This window comes from Lasioglossum baleicum, chromosome 9 (assembly GCF_051020765.1).
Source record: "Lasioglossum baleicum chromosome 9, iyLasBale1, whole genome shotgun sequence".
NCBI classification, from domain to species: domain Eukaryota; kingdom Metazoa; phylum Arthropoda; class Insecta; order Hymenoptera; family Halictidae; genus Lasioglossum; species Lasioglossum baleicum.
The window spans coordinates 8807025-8824115 of record NC_134937.1 but is presented as its reverse complement, the minus strand read 5'-3'; the positions used below and the strand labels follow the sequence as shown (position 1 = coordinate 8824115).

Here is a 17091-nt window from a genome sequence, read left to right as displayed (position 1 = left end):
AACACGTTATTTACACGCTTTGTCGCACAGCATCGAGGTTCGTTAACCCAGATACGCCTGTTATCCTTTCGGAACGAATTGTTATTATTAGCGGATCGTATACGTTTTTACTAACGGTTGTCGATAATCCTTTCACTTTATTCTCGCTACGAAAGATTGCCCGGGAAGAAATCGTTCAGCTTATTTTAAAAGATTTATGAAAATAAAAATCCGCAGAAAGAACATACAGTATTCATTTTTTTCATTCGAACTCCGCATCCTTTAAATGAATCTACTTCGCTGTACAATTTCAATTTACAATGCTCCAAAAAAGAAGGAAGAGAATATGTATACCCTATTTGCAATAGTGTTCCTAATCGCGGAAGAATTGTACAAACAAAATTTTCCAAGATACTCGACTGAAACGTAAAGGCGCATCTGGGTTAATCCGACTATGAAGAGAATTTTGTTGCGGCATCGACGGATATGTTTTCACGCGAGACCTCCTGTGCGTCATTTTTTTCTGGAAATCTGACTTCACACAGTGAGAGATCCGTTTCCGACGAGCACAACGTCTAATCGCATAACGGATCTTCACTGTTGTCCGATTCCAGGAGTAAAAAGCACCGAAGAAAATCAGACGAGAAGAGGGGGAGCGACAGAGATGAGAATGACGGGAAGAACAGGAAACAAGACATCTACATGGACGATGAGTTCGCACAGCCAAAATGCACACTGGTCGGTGAACGTGGTTGTAACGCATCCCTAAACGGGCAACAAAACGACACACGTTCTAGCGTAAGCTACGGGGTTGGAGGTGGGGTGGGGGGGGGGCAGAGAGTGAACGACTCGTGTTAACAAAGAATGAACAAAGAGAGTGAATGGAAAATATAGAAAACTGAAAGCGGAAAACGGAAAACGCCACTATACAGCGGTGATATCGTGTCTGTAATGGTTGACGATGTCCGGCGATGTAGACGATGGATGTCTCCCTTGCGTATCTCGGCTTCGATTCTAATGAAACACTCTTAACTCGTCTAGGTGTGGTTACGAGGCAACGATTAATAAAACAAAGAGAGATAGAGAAACAACGATAATAAAAGAAGAGGAATGAGTGAAGAGAAAACGGGGGAAAAAAACGGAAGAAAAAGTAGAAACTACACGCTGATTCGTGCAATGCGTCGCCAAGTGCGCTACCTGAATGATAGCGCTTCTCGTTGTGCGTGACACGGCGTTGCGTGCGGCGTGCACGTGGCTGTGGTCGTCCACCGACGCCAATGCCGACGCCGACGCCGACGCCGACACAACCGACACCACCAACACCGACACCACCACCGCCACCGCCTCCACCACCGCTTCCGTACCCGGTTCTCTCGACCCTTTCGATACCGAGGACGCCGACACCTCCTCCATCGTTTCCAGCCCCTGTGCGCCACACACGTGTGCATATATGCAAAAGCCACCCTCTCCAGACTCTCTTCTTCTCTCCCTCTCGTATTCTCCGCGCACGCACACTTACTTTCGCTCCGACCCTGTCTTTCTCCATCGTTTGTTCGGCCTCTCACCCTCCAACTACATATTCTCGTTCCGATTCTCGAGCGAGGGGGAAACGCGTCGCTTTCCACTCGCCGCGCCTTCGCAGTCGCCTCCGCCTTCGCCAGCCACCGGTTATACATATTTAGAGCTTTAATAATTAAAGTGTCCGGCTAATTGACGCGTCGCTTCTAGGAAACCGTGTCTCCAACAGAATTAATGGAATATTACCATTCCGGTACTTTGTATTTTGATTCGCCTACTCTCTTTGCCGCCAATCGAGCGTACCATATGGCGCGTAATCGCTTCGTTCCGTACGAATTCTCCGATCTATGGGAAACGATTAGTCGCCGACAGATGCAAATTTTCTAGCGTCCGCTGTCGCCCTTAACCCTTAGACTGCCGGCAGTTTTTTTTTTTTAGTAGAAATATAATATTTTCTTCCAGCATATTTGTACATAAATCGGCTTATTGTATCGCGTGGTGTAGGGTAAGGTTGCTCAAGTCGCGCCACTTGAATTTTGAACGAACTACGGCGACAACAGCACATATACAACGGCAACCAAATATACATCTGAGTCAACCAAGATGCTTTACGTATTATTGTCTGCCATTAACCAGCCTCATTATAAATCCTGTCATCAAGTAAGTTCATTTCAATTTTCTTATAATTTTCTGCGTATGTTTGGTAGTTGATCTTGCAAGTAAATTATTGATAAAATTATGTTTCTTATGAAATATACATTCAGTGGAATTTACATAATCGTTCGGTATTAATTTTACTCGGTTAAGATGGTCAAAAATGCCCTTGAACCGAATTTTATCGACGATGTGCCATTCGATAGAGATAGAGCACCAAGAAATAAACATACTGTCTAAAGTTTCAACCCTGTATCTCGATCGGGAGGGTAGTTATGGGGTAAAATCGGAAAATCAGTTTTTGGCCTATTTTCACCTAGTTAATGACGTTTAGGAATTCTGAGAAAAATCTGACACATGTCAAGAACCCAAATACATACTTTGCGATTGGTTTCAGATTTTTAAAATGAAAATCCTGCTTGTAAAGAATCCGAAACCTCGAAAAAATCGAAAAAATGCAGATTTCACATGGACGTTCTAGAGTGACAACATTTATATGTTTACAGTAGCAGTATATTGTTATAGGTATTGTTCATGAATTTTTTCAGATTTTTTGGTTTGGTGCGCCGTTGTGAAAAAAAAATAAAACCCGATTTTTTCGACGTTTCTTCCGCGAAGAACTAAGCTAACCTTAAAATTGTTACGTTCTGTTTATTCTGTAAATCTATCAGGCAGTGATAAACCTTGAACATTGTACAGAAGTGATTAAAACATGAAATCAACTTAATTAATATTTCTACAGTATAAACGTTACATCTAGAAATATCAATCAACTTGTGCCGCGACAATCCAATTGATATCGTCACTACCAAAAGAATATTTCTTCGGCAATCGAATCCAGAGATCTCGCGAGCAACCGCAGAAACTAATTATGCAATGCAAAGACTGGGAGAAAATATCGATTGAAGAGGATACAGGAGTACGGGGGAGTTTACACGGGAAGCGCACTCTCGGCGAGAGCAACGAGTCGATAAGAGATTATCCGATGTAATTAGAAGCGAAAGGGGAAGTAATATTGGAAAACGATATTTTAAAGGTGCCTCGACGCATTTCAGACCGTTGTTGGTCGCTCGTGTATGTAGAATAGCGTACCGTGCGGAATGCCCGTGCCCGTAACACGGTTGCGGTCACGGTCCGCTCGAATCTGATTCAACACTATTAGAATAGGCTAATGTTCACGCGTAAGTCACGCTCCACGGAATTTAATAACGTTCGAGTTGGCTGCGGTCGGACCATGGCAATATCGTGACCACCAATCCATATCGTACTCGGTCCATTTGATAGAGCATACGTTCCTCTTCAAAACTGTCCACACTTTTGCAATTTTTAGCGAATGTCGTCTCTTAAGGTACGTGGTGTCCATCTGAGAGTTTCTGTCGACAGTCGCTCTCGAGAGTACTCTCAATTTGCTTGTCCGTTTGAGAGTACTTGAGAAATTTTTTGCTCTCGAGATTGACGCGAGAGTCGAGTCTCGGAATGTCCTCTCGTGACCATTGGAATTTATTGCGTGTAGCTCTCAGATGAATTTCAATAGCTGCGGATCTTTATGCAAAAGAGAAATGTTTCGCATTGATCGCGGCAAGCAGGAATAACATAAAAACTGATTTCATTCTTGATTGCATTCTTGAATTTTTAGAATCTTTTACTGTTTTACATTTCGCCCAATCAATTTCTTCATAAATACATAAAGATCCGCAGACTAGTTATAAGAATACTCGTCAGCAGCATGTTCCAAAAAGAGAAACTGCTAAACCATGAATAGTGAGATCTCGGCTCTAACTAATGAGCATATTGTACAAACAATGAATTTTTTAATAAAGATTGAAAAATCAGTGTCGATATATAAATATGTTTCTATTGAGGATTCTCTGACGTCTGTGTACACTGACGAATTTCAGCCTCGAGAGCAACTCGCGACAGTTTTACTCTCAGATGGACACGTACCTTTACGCGACACACACAGCACGGAAAATTGATCGGAATCGATCGAAGAGTTCGCAGGTGTTTACCAGGTTTACGCGAGCTCGGCGATGAAGCGTCGACATACTTTTTAGCGGCACTGTACGCACGCTCCATCGATCGCGAAAGCGCGATAATAAGTTATCATGCGTTTCTCGACCCGTTCGTTCGCTTTGCTTCTCTCTTCTCTGCTATCCTCTCCGCTTTTCTTATTGTTTTTGTTGGCGTGCGCGGAAGAAACGATTCCGACGTTTTTCCTCTTTACGCAACCAGTTGGTACCGCGATCCAGAGAGAAGGAACGCGATTCGGTTGCGTGATTCGTAAAACGCGCGGGAATCCGTGAACCTTTGAACCGGCCCGTTTCACGAAACCCATTGAAAAAGTTCCGGTTGCGGTAACCGATCGACCGAGCACAATGACAAGGCAGTATACATAATCATCGGTTGAACGCGAACAGACTAGACGAAACGCGACGCGACGCGTGGCGCGTCGTCAGGTGGAAACCATCTTTTGTTCGCGATTACGTGGTCGTCCTGAGCGGTCGCGAATTGCTATGGCTACGGAGAAGACGAGACGACATGCCGAAACGGAAGAGCGCGCAAATTGCTCTACGTGGACCGCGAACCGCAACGGTTAGCTCGAACATGTAAGTACAAACATCACGGGTCATCGAATAGTAATTCCGGGGGCTCGATAGGGAATATTGTGGACGGGAAGCCCGCGTCTTGCAGCTGTTCAGTTTTTCTGAAAAAAATCGCTTGATATACTTGGAGAGAAGCACGCGTCACGACTACTCTCCTCGGCTAACAACACGAATCCTGTTGCTTGCTATACAAATGTACGCCTAATGTTTTACACCGTTAGGCAGGAACCAGCGGGGGCAAACAGGAAGCTTCTTTATTTTATTCTCTTTTCTATTCTGCTATGCCGTATACCGTATACGTGTATATTTTTGTCATACGAATCGTGTGTTCAGCGATAGACCCTAGTTTTTGGTTCTATAGGTAAGTAGTCGATTTTCTTTCAAGGCTGGTGTTGAAAACGAAGCAACAAATTAAAATGTTCGAATTTATTGCGAGGACACGGGAGCCAAATAAAAATTGTATTCTTCTTTTAATTATCCTATTAAACTGAAGCTAATTGTACATTCATGTCTTTAAATATTTTAATCATGTCCACTGCTTGAAATTGTACGTGCTCATTTTTGTCATAAATTCATAAAATCCGCAGTGTAGTAATCATCATTATTATTAGGAAGGAACCACGGCGTGCTGAAGGGACACTATGTATTCGAGTTGATGGTGTCGAGGATATCGGGATTGGGATCGGAATCGAAGGTATTGGCCGGCTGGGACCGCTGGTGGCTCGTCGCGGCTCGCGACCTTTGAAAACGATAATCGAATTGGTTCCCATCGTTGCGAACAATGCATAATAGTCGAATAAGACTAGCCAGCGAGCTGCAACGATCGGGGAGCACTGTTGGTACAATGGAAGCGGGACGGTTCGAAGAATCGCGGTAGAAGGAACGCGATGCGGGCCGAAGAACCGGTGTGTTCGGCGGAGTTCGCGATAGCCCGCACGACGCGACGCGACGAAGAGAGAAGCTAACTATCCAATATTCGTGAAGGATCCCGTCAAACGCACATGACATCCCAAATGCATATCTGTGGTTGCAAGAAAAGACGCCACACACGTCACAAATTCAAAACATTTCAGTTTATGCATTAATTGAGCTTTAGAGTACAGGATTTACGTTTTTACCAGAAAAAAGTAACGAAAACAAATTCGAATCGCTTAAAAAAATAATGCAATTTATTTCATAATGTTACTTGTATTTTGTAAATTGTAATTTGTAAACACAAAAAGGCTGTACACGATAAACGCAAAAAAATATCCCCTCCACTACAGTAATCTGATCTCGGCTCGGGTATATCGATGTGAACCACTACTAATGCGACGCGGAGAGTTGCAGTCTCTCTCTCTCTCTCGTCGGCACAGTTATTTCTTATTATTACTTATCTATTTATGAAACTTTCGCCAATATATTTGTGGCATTTCTCCGATTAAAATAAGTCCAAACACGATATAATTTCAACTGTATTTAGTGGTTTAATTAACGATGAACGTTTCGGGCACAAGGAAGGACAGTGTATGGGAAAGGAAGAGACACGGAGAGTCGCGAAGTATAGCTTCGGCGGCGGCTCGCGATCTCTCTTTACACACGCTGTCCTTCTCCACGTTCGGCTCGGCCTTTGAAGCTCACAAAAATAGTGTCCCGTCTACGATAAATGCAAACGAATATCCCCGAGGCGTTCCCGTATCTCGAAAATGAAAGTAATTGGCAAGAAAGTAATTTCGGTATTTTAAGGTGAACTAGAAATGTCTTTAAGCAATGAACTTTAATCGATCAAATATTTTCCATTTCGTTCGATGATCTTTTGCCATCTTTCTGGTAGCTTAATAAAGTGATTTGTTATTTTCATAAAGCTGCGACAGCTACATATTGAATAACAAAAAATTGGGTTTCTTTTCAGCTTGAAATACCGAAATTACCTTCTTGCCAACCCAATATGTGACATGCGGCGTTCTCCTTACAACCACAGATATGTGCACGATGCGTTGCATTGCGTCGTGTATAATATAACGAGCAGATAACGCGGAAGTGGCTCTTCCGCATGCAGGTACAGTTAAACGATGGGTCAACTGCAACCGATAGCAGCTACGTTCTCATAGGTTCATTCCGTGCGATTGTTCAGTGGAGACTCGAACGGATTTCGAGAAACAAGGTTGAATTCGAATGAAATTCCGCGGTTACCGATGGAAGAGCGAAGCAGCGAGAAAGACATCGTTACCGATAGCGCATTGGAAATCGTCGGTGAAATTGTCTGCTACGAAAGTACAGTGATTACCGCGGAAAGAGAAGACGCGTGTACCTCGACGAGGCTTTCGAATGGCTAGTAATTCGGGAGTTTCACCGACCTAGCCTGATCGTCTACGGTCTAATCCAGATCTGGCACGCGAAAAATACCTTTCAAGGTCGCCCAACCCTACATTCTGAAAATCCTCCGAGTCTTCTATGCATCAGCTGTGTGAAATCGTTTCTTTTTTTTTTCTTTCTTGTTAGCCTTGCTCGGGCATAAAAGGAACTCGGTAAATTCCGAAACCCCTAGTTCTCCCGACAGAAGTTTGCGATAAGGTCCACGTGCCAGAACCGCCAATTGCACAACGGAGGTAAGGATAAAGTAGGATAGGATGTGTCGCTCGACACGGTAGTTGGGCTGACGGAAAAATCTCTGAAAGGATGGCTGGCGACAAGAAAACAGAGAGGGTCTCTCGACACGGCTGCGCGATAAGCCTCGCCGGTTGTGCAATAAAACACGGAGGAAAACCGGTGGCTGGCGAGCGACGCGACGGATGGAAAACGGCCCGGCGGCGGCCGAAGGATTACGCGGCCGTGTCCGCTCGTTCCTTCGCTTATTCCCATTACGATTGCATCTGCCGGCATTGTGTGCCGCGGAAAGCGAGACCGTGTCTCTTGAGAATCGGAACGCGATTAATATTACTGGCAACGACGTCGAGAAAGACTGGTTGTTGCGTTTCGACGTGGCGCAATATAGACACGCGCGAGGACGCGCGCGAGGACGAGGACGAGGACGAAACGAGATCCAATATTAGCATTGCACCGCGAAATTTCCGAACTAGTTCAAGCATCTGAATTTTTCGCGAGAAATTCAACCAACACGATTTTAATCGATCAATCCTCTCGTCCATGCGCGCGTGCCCGCGCCGCTTTTCCTCGAACGAGATGACGATGAGTTACGACGATTGAAATTGGTTAGGCTACGTGACTCGGTCTATGGAATGCTTCTACTCACCCAGTTGCTTCGAGGCATATTGCTGAAGTAGACGTGTCCTTTTCTTTTCATAGCCCTTTTGCGTGATGTCCCCTGAAATCAGAGAATGAAGTTAGTTACTGTTCATCTCCCTCTCCGCTGATCGTTCGCCTATCACCCAAGATTTAGTCGAGAATTTATCGGAAGGTATCGAGTAGGGCTGTAACTTTTCCGAAGAGCTGTAGCTTCGAAGCTTCGAAATCTTCGACCTTCGAAGGAAAGTTACAGCCCTAGTATCGAGTCAACGAGTTATCCTCGAACCGCGACGTTTCATGGAAACAGGATTGAAAAGTTTGAGAGCCCATCGATCTCAACTACCAACCATTGATCGAAGGTACGTACAAAACGAACGGGCCACGCTCCATAATAGATTCCCGCAAGACGATCGCTTTTATGTTAGGATCGACGCGAAAACGCGAGAGGACCGCCGCGAACTGAATAATCTCGCCCTCAACCCGCCGGTTAAGTACACTTGGAAATTTCTCAACCACCGCGTTCATTTCCATCGGTACCGAAAAAGGACGCGCGTCTCTCTCTCTCTCTCTCTTTCTCTCCCTTCTACTCGATAGCTCCGTCCAGGTAATTTGTCGGCGCGAACCAAAAGAATCTCGAGGACGATCGGTGAACGCGACACCATCTGCGAGCTGGAAGTTGTTGCCGGTTTCGATGATTCGCGGACACCGCTCGAAAAAGGAGATAACCGCAGACCGGTCGCCGCGCCGGTCGATCGGGACCAACGAAAGTCACTGCGCGGACCGATCCGTTTCGATCGCGTTGATCTCGCGCTCAGAATATTTGTACATATTCTAATAACGAAAAATTAGCAAGTCGGTTTGCTGCTCGACCGATGAATCGAGATTACGTTTTCGTTATTTCGTAACCAAGCGGAATCGTTGCTCGTTGGCTGCGGAAACGCGCGAACAATCATGGATTCGATTACCGCATCGATCGACGCGTTCCGTAATGGACCTATAACAATTAGTACCGTCCGAGCCGACTCGCTTTCAACGATTCGACCGAAAGCTGGTTGGTTCCGCGGATTGGAGTTCAAACCGCACCCTGCTCCGATATCGGAGTGGCTGGGCTCTAATTAACTTTCAAATACCCGAATTGATGCATGATATCCGATAAACGAAATTCCAATAACGGAGACCGCTTCACGGAATCACCGTTAGATCGATCCGAGTCCAAAAACATTTAACACTTCGCTGTCTCAGTATTAACCCTTTGCAGTCGGAGCAATTTTAATTCGACCCAGATCATTTTTATTCTATGTCATCTTTTGTACATTGTGCACGTGAAATTTAACCAGTTTTCTCATGTAACAGTTGAGCTCTTCACAATTTATAGAAAACAGACGAGGAGGAATTCCCGGTCGCGCTACACAGCTGCAGGCAACTGCGCTGCGATTCGAGGAACGACGATTAATTTCGCGAGAAAGAAACGAACGGGTTTCTCGTTCGTGAAATTCTATCGGGTTCATAGGTACTGTAAATTTTCTGCCACTCGACTGAGCTCTCTGGGTGAGATCTGGGCGCCTAGAGTTCTCCGAGCTCTCTGGACTGTACTGCGGAGCAGCCAGCAACGAGCTTGCCCACGTGTCTTGGCTGCCGCGAAACCAGTCGAGTCGTCACGCCTCGTAACTCGAGAAAATGCCCAGGATCGATCGGCTAACGGCCGAGACACGATTTTTCCAGGTGTGAGCACCGGCATAGAACGGAACTGGGCCACAAGGCATTATCGCTCGATTAGTTTAAATAATCCGCGTGCTTTTCAGCGATTCGCGAGGCGTCGAGTCAACTTTGAAACCGGCTGATCAAATTCCTAGAGGTACGTTGTCCATCTCTAACGGAATAATAAACCGTTTTGCACGGTGCAATTGATTTTTAATCACAATCTCTTACGTTTAGCATCTGCGAATATTTTCGAATTCTTTCTTTCCCTTTTTCCGCCTCTCTTGGAGTAAACTGCCAAAGGGTTAAACAAGTGTTTTCTCCTCTGCTCTCGATGCAAATGACCTCGTATCGAAACGAACGCGCTCGAGATTGAAGCGACTGTCGTGCAGACGAGGGCTACTTACTCCGATTGATTTGAGAAAACCAGATAACCTTCGCGTCTGCAACGTAACCTCTCGCCTGGTACAGTCGCGTGACGTGGTACGATGAAAACTTAACATCGAATCAATCGAATAAATACGACATCCTGTCGATCGATGTACTCATAAATAGCGTTTCTAATTTGGAAATATATCTAGAAAAATGCTAAATAAAAGCAGGACAATTAGCAAGACAGCAGACTCGGGAAACCGAAGCCAAGCTGACAGACGAAACGCCAACAGCCTTTAGAATTCCAGAGTCGAGGGAGATCGTTGTCTCGCGGGAACAGTATGCGCATACTATGCGAACAGTATGGGACTTGAGCGGGAGACAAGACGACCGAAGTCGAAGAACGTTGCCGATTAGTATAATGCGAGTAGAAGGAGCGCGCGTGGCGTCGAATCGAGTTCACCGCGAGCAAAAAGCCTGATCGCGCCAAATCGGGCAAATCGGCACGTTACGTAATTAACGTCGATCACGGGTCGCCCCTACAACAAACGGCGAACAGAGAGCTCCGATCGAAACGGAGACAGAGGCAGCTTCGCGATTCACCGATCGATCGTCGCCGCGAGCAATAAAGTTTCTAGATAAGTTTCGTTATTCGCTAAAACCTTCAGGAATACGGACCTTCAACTGTAGCTCTAACTAGCAGGTAGCTCGAGAGGCGAGAGAGAGAGACGAGAGAGCTTGCGCAACTAATTGGCCAGCAAACCATTAGCGTTTTTCAACTTTTCTCAACTTTTTACTCCGAGTATACGCAGAGTATCTACGCAAGATGTTCGCACGGTTGCTAGCCAGCTAGACAGCGGTTTTCGAATCGGTATTGTATTTGTGTCTGCGTGGACCCTTACTAGGTCTCTTCCTCAAAGACGAGCACTTCCTCACGAGGAAAACAGGCTGGCCGGAAGTCTTCCTCAGCTGGGATTTTCTCCTGAGGGGTCTCCGCCTGAGTCCGGACCTCTGTCTCTTCAACTGATGTTGCCTCTGAGCTGGGTGCGAGCTCTTCCGCCGTTCCAGACCGACACGGCAACCAGGTTCGTCCTCCGTTTCGGTATCGGTTTCGGTATTGTTATCGTTATCGGTATCGGTATCGGTATCAGTGGACGAGAGACACCTGTAATAGGTGGTCACCTCCGTCCTCGAGTTTTCTTTACCGGTAAGATGGTTCTGTCCCTTAGACACAAAGCTGAGAAACTGGTTGCTGGCGAAGTAGTTGGACGTTGCTGGTTGCCAAGTGGTTCTACGAGCCAGCAGACCGCTGGTACGCAGCTCCTCCGAAAACAGCTTGTCCTCGTTGAAGTCGCTGATCTTGGGTGGGGCGGGACAAGCCGTGCTCGTGCTAGTTCCCGTGCTCGTCCCTGTCCCCGTCACCGTCGTCGACGATGACGAAGAAGTAACCGAGAACGAGCCCAGCGACGATGAGATGAGAGAGTTCAGCGCTCCATCGTCTCGCCTGTCGTTGAAATCCCCCGATAACAAGAGCTTCAGGTCGTCGAACTGATCGTCGGAGAGATTCGACGACCAGTCGTCGATCCTCTCGATCACCGAATCCTCAGCATCCGGAAGGTACCTAATCTCCCGCCAAACTCGACGCTGACGTCGCGAGCGTCGCCTTTCCGGCGGAACGAACCATACCGGGCTATTCGATCGCGGTGATTGGTGCTGTTGTTGGTGTTGTCGTTGCTGCTGCTCCTGCTGTTGATTCGTCTTCTTCTTGCTTCTCTGCGAGGTCCTTTTACCCCGACGGCGGGTACTGGAACGCCTGGAGGTATTCGTCCGTTTGAAGTAACCGTCCGTGCTGACGCTCGGCGCCGGCTTCTGCGCTCGACGGTTGAACAACCCGTTCCTCGTGCCCCTGTAGGCACGCGACACATTCGTATTCGCTTCTTCCCGAAACCAGCCGCCGATCGATGAAATTGACAACTCTGGGACAAATCACCTTCAACGACCGTGAACACAGAGAAACACGCACACGCAGACCCACACGCACACACGCTCGTACATACCCATACGCTGTCAGATTTCTCATTCGAACGCAAGCTAACTTAATCCTTTTACACTCGAGAGACACTCTCCGTCGGTGTAGAGCGACTCGATTCGGCCCACAGAAGTCAATTTCATCGTCGACGAGCAACCCCGAAAAATAGGATAGTAACCTAGCTGCGCGAAAGTCGGCCAACTTGGCGATCCTGAGGGAGAAACCGAAGGCGGACGAGGCATCCTTGCCAGCCGATGTCTTTTCCGGAGCGGAAACGGTCCTGGCCACCGTGGGCTGAGGTTTCCTCTCCTTCAGAGCGCTGTCGAGCGAATGGTGGACCGACGACGGTCCCGAAGAAACGGACGGGCCCGAGTGTGGGTAGGGGACCGCGATCGAGATCGGCACCGCGTCCCTCCAGATTCTGCCCAGACTTATGCTGACACTGGGTGGTCCCTCGACGCAGGGCTCTTGCGCCTGCAGAATCTCCTGTTCGGCATCGTTGCTCCTCTCGTCGATTTTCTCGGCGGAGCCTCGGACCGGCCAGCAGAGCGGTTTCGAGGACAGCACGGGCGAGGCCTCCAATTCGAGTACCTTCAGGTCCTCGGTCACGCGATCGGTCGCTTCGCTCGGCTTTCGAACCTTCCCGCAGATCTTGTTCTTCCCGTGAGCTTGATGCTGCGGATGTTGCTTGCTCGACTGCACATCCTCCGCTAGTTTCTCTCTCGAGGACGAGCTGACGCCCTGCAACCACTCGTCGTAGCTGATCGACTCGCGACTCAGCGTGTCGTCCTGCAGCTTCTTCGGTTTCTGCTCCTTGATCGCGTGGTCCTTGATCAGGACGCTCGTTGTCTCCTTCTCGACGATCTTCTCCTTGACGATCGTGTCCTTCCCCAGTGATTTCTCGTTCGAGTTCGATTTCGGGTCGTTCGAGAGCGGAACCGTCGGCTCGACGCTCTTCTGAAGCTTGTTGCGTCGCTTGCCCCGATCCAGGTAGCTCTTCCTGATCGATATCCGCTTGAAGGACTCGCTGCGCTTGAAGGACGGCTCGTTACGGTCCTTCTTGCGGCCGACGAGCCTCCTCAAGTTCTCGAAGGACAGCGGCCTCATGGATTCGGCCCTGCGTTCACCAAACGAGTTTCTCCCGCATCCTCGCGGGCACCCTTCGCCCTTCCACGCGTCTCCGAGATTTTTTCTTCGAGTAGAGGAGCCTCATGTGTGCCAGTCTCCCTTCCCAATCCTACCTCGATAGGGCGGCCCCTTCGTTTCCGTTTTTGACTCGACTCGACGACTTTCGAGAGCTATCGAACCTTACCAGAGAATTCTTCGAGAATTCCTCGAGAATCAAGGGCCGATTCGAGGGCCCTTCGAGCGAGCCACGCGTCCTCCACGATCGAGAAGACCTTCCAAGGAGAGAGAGGGAGAAAGATATATCAGCTAGCCCGGTCCCCGCACTGGTTCTCCGAGGTCTGTCTCTCTCCTGTGTACATCGGTATCGACGCTCCTTCCTCTCCTCGGGGGCTCTCGATCTCGGCGAGTGAGCACGCTTGCGCGTTTCTGAGATCTTAAGGTGCAACACCGAGACCTTCGAGTCGCGAATCAACGTGGCTTTCCTTTTTCGACGTGCCGTGGCCGCGTCGTCCCTCCTCCTTTCTCCCCATCGCCCTTCTTCTCCCTTTTCTCTGTCCTGCGACTGCGACCGGCCGAGATCCTTCTTCGGCAAAAAGCGATTCGGCACTCGGATGCTGACGTTGCTGGTACTGCTGCTGCTGCCGCATGGAAAATAATATTAAGCTGTGACCGAGCTTAATCCGAGCCGCTTCACCGTAGAATCTTCCTTGTTCCACGTTCTCCACGTTTAAAGCGATAGGATTCGGGCAGAGAACCGTGTCGCTTCCGATTCAAGTCCGGGATCGCTATCTTCTTGGTTCCGCGTTTACGATCACAACACTAGGATTCGCGCGAAGGCCGTGTTCAGTCTGGGTTAGGTCGACGATTTTGCAAATCACAGGTCTTCCAAGGCCAGAAGAATCGAAGAACCGTCCGTTCCGGTAGTTCCAACGACCGGTTGTGTAGTTAACTTTCTCGAAGAGCAGCGCGATATACCGTTCCCCGTGTGCACGCGCCTCCTACGAAACTATCTCGAATCGCTGAGAAGATCTTGGACGATACTTTCTCCGCCCTCGAACGATTACGACACTGATTTCACCCTCTCCTCGTCCCGCCGAAGACACCGTCGTCGCGCTTATTATTTCGCGCCAGCGCGAAATCGCCGGGAAACTCGACGCTGCCGGCCACACGTATGTGTTTATTCTCCTTATCGGACACGACCACCGGAACAACCACCGAATCGAAAATTTCCCGTGAAACTGCACGATACGTGTTCGCGCACGTTGCACCACCGCGCAACCATCGGAACGCAACGAATCGCCGCTTACGAGCGGTTGCGCGTTTTCATTTCTCGCACGACTCACTGCCGCGGCGATATTTCCTGGCCATCGTATCTCCAACTGTACACGGTTCCTGGGACACTACTAGCCCTTCACTGGAAACACGAAGAACAGCGTCGCGTCATAATGCCCCACGGGGAGAGGAGACGCGGGGAAGAGGAAGCGCGACGCACCGCCACATTCAGGAAAGAGCACGTTCGATTTTCCAGTTTCTTTCTGCCGTCCGACCGCGAACAATTTTATTCCGATAGTTTTTTAGCCGCGAAGTCGCTACTACGCCTACAGTTGGCAAATGTTATACCTAGTCCGCGCGCCACGTTATCATTATCCTATCCTGCTTATTTTTCGCTGTCGCGAGACCGCTCCCATTCTCGCATTTAGAAGAACTCCAGCACGTTCGCGAGGTTCCGATAAGGGTCGTTGTCACGGACGATTTTTTTCGAGAGACTGCACAAGCGCATGGACGATCAACGATATCGCAACTGGAACCCCAAAACAATTCCGCGCGGACGCCTCGAGGAATGCCGTTCTCGTTCGCGGAGACGTAGATCGTGTAGCACCGTGTCACGCTGACTGCAGCGAAACTTTACTTGCAGCGCGGTCAGAGAATTCTGCATCGTTGGAGCAACGACGCGCACCACCGTTGTTCCCGCGATCAATTTACTCTCGTAAATTGGCAGACAATGAAACTGCAGCATTTAAACGAGGCAGACCACGACTACAATTATCAGCATCGACGTTCGACTAAGCGCGATATCGAGAGTAAAGGTACTTTCTATTCGATCGTATTCCGCGATGCAAACAGAAAATATCCGCGGTATGGAAACGTGCGCGATTTAACCGATTTGAATGGAAGTTCGCGAAACACTGCGGTTCTAGCCCGCAGCGAGACACAGGTCCAGCCTCGCAGGGTTCTCCGGCTACCTGCCGCGCGTTCCACGGTAACCCCTCTATATCTCGCGTGATTCCCGGTCGAGGGAGTCGCACCGGTTACAACAAACAGGGTCTCTGCTCTTTCGCTCGAGCAGCTTCGGACGCGTTCTCGCGACTCCAAGGTCCTCGAGTTCTAGGAAGATCGTAGCGCGCGTAGACAGCGTATCATCCGCTACACTCGAGATCCACGAATCCGTATCTCACCCTTCGAGCAACGAGGATCGGTCGACGAGAGTCGGATCGTAAAACCGTTGAACACAAAAACCGAGAAACAACAACACCACCACGAACAGTTGCAGTCTGTGCAGCATCGAAAAACTCGATGGAAAACTGGACCAGCGTCTTCTCGAAGGTTAGTGGCTCGTGGAGAGACGGGAAGTGGGGTAAACAGGGGAAGCTATCGTACAAGGGGAAAGTCGGTGGCGGTGGGTCGCGTCGTCGGTGCGGCGCGCGTACTCGAGGTCCGGGTCGTCGCGGGTCCACCCTTTGAGGGCGGGTTGGAGGGTCGAGGCGGTAGGCGGTAGACGGCTGGCAAGAAGCTCGTGGTCTGCCAGCAGCAACGAGAAGCAACGAGCGACAACGAGCGGCAACGAGCAGCCAGCCGGGCGGTCCCCTCGTCCCTTCGCGAAGAGAAAAACTCTCGTAGTGCGCGTAGCTGAAGTCGCGTCGAATCACTGGCATTTCGCGAGCTCTCGACGCGCTGCACCTCTCCCTGACTCACGAGACGAGAACCACCACGGACTCCGACCAAACACGCCGACCGAACCGAGCTTCGAAGAGAGGGAGCAAGAGAGAGAGAGAGAGGAGACCACGGCAGAGGCCTGGGAAGCGGGCCCCGCGAATAAAAGTCACGCCACGAGACGAGGACGGAGCGAATCACGGTTCGAGGAGAGAGGGCGGAGAGTATTGCTGGTGGTACTGGTGGTGGTGGTGGTGGTATGCCGTCCGTCCACTCTCGCCTGCTCACACACAACGATCTCCGACGTTCTCCGCTTCTCTCGCAGCATCCCATTCTCGTTCCCTCCTTCCCCCTTCACTTATTCTCTCGCCGCTCCCTTCTTCCGAACGTTCTCTAGCCTTTCTCTCGTTCTCTTCTCTACCTGTGCCACGACTGCCACGAGGCATCGAGTCTCTCTCGCTCCCCTCGCATCTCCGTGTTTCTCCCTCCTACCGCGCCGTTCGACCGCCTCCACCGATTCTTCTTCTCGTTTCCCGCTTCACCCTTACTGTTCCATTCGTTTCTCCCTCTCGCTCGTTCCTTCGGTTTCGGGTTAGATTCGCTCGGATTGTCCACGAGCCGAACAGACTCCCCTTGAGTCCATCTCTTTTTCTCTCGTTCACGCTGTAGCTCTCGCTCTCGAACCACGGCTCTATGGCACCGTCTCCGTCGTGGTCGATCGCAGGACCACCGCGCCACGCTGCCTCCACCCATGCGCTTGCCTCGCCTCGCTTTGCCTTGCCTTGCCTTGGCTCGGCTTGCCTTTTCTCGGAGATCCGTGAATCGGACGGAGAATCGTCCAGCGATGGGTGTGATGCCCTCGCGTGCACTCGCAAACACTCGCCGCGCCGCGCCGGCTCCCACAAACCGATGGTAATGGGTCTGTAAAGGTTTGCGCAAATTCCCGATTGCAAG

At 49.4% G+C, this 17091-nt stretch overlaps 1 protein-coding gene across 8 annotated transcripts in view; it reads right to left on the bottom strand.

The window, feature by feature from the left end:
• Window positions 1-16144, bottom strand: part of Dip2 (disco-interacting protein 2) — a 37305-nt gene extending 21161 nt beyond the window's left edge. The window contains exons 1-5 of one of the 8 annotated variants that reach the window (XM_076430680.1): window positions 15663-16138; window positions 12257-14620; window positions 10952-11955; window positions 7987-8058; window positions 1177-1404 (exon numbers count right to left, since the gene is read on the bottom strand). In XM_076430680.1, coding sequence (XP_076286795.1) covers window positions 1177-1404; window positions 7987-8058; window positions 10952-11955; window positions 12257-13185 — 2233 coding nt within the window. In that variant the 5' untranslated portion in view covers window positions 13186-14620; window positions 15663-16138. Of the gene's footprint in view, window positions 1-1176; window positions 1405-7986; window positions 8059-10951; window positions 11956-12256 lie in introns of all 8 variants that reach the window. The other 7 variants (XM_076430681.1, XM_076430686.1, XM_076430682.1 and 4 more) reach the window with 7 other exon arrangements.
• Between the last annotated feature and the right edge of the window lie 947 nt (window positions 16145-17091).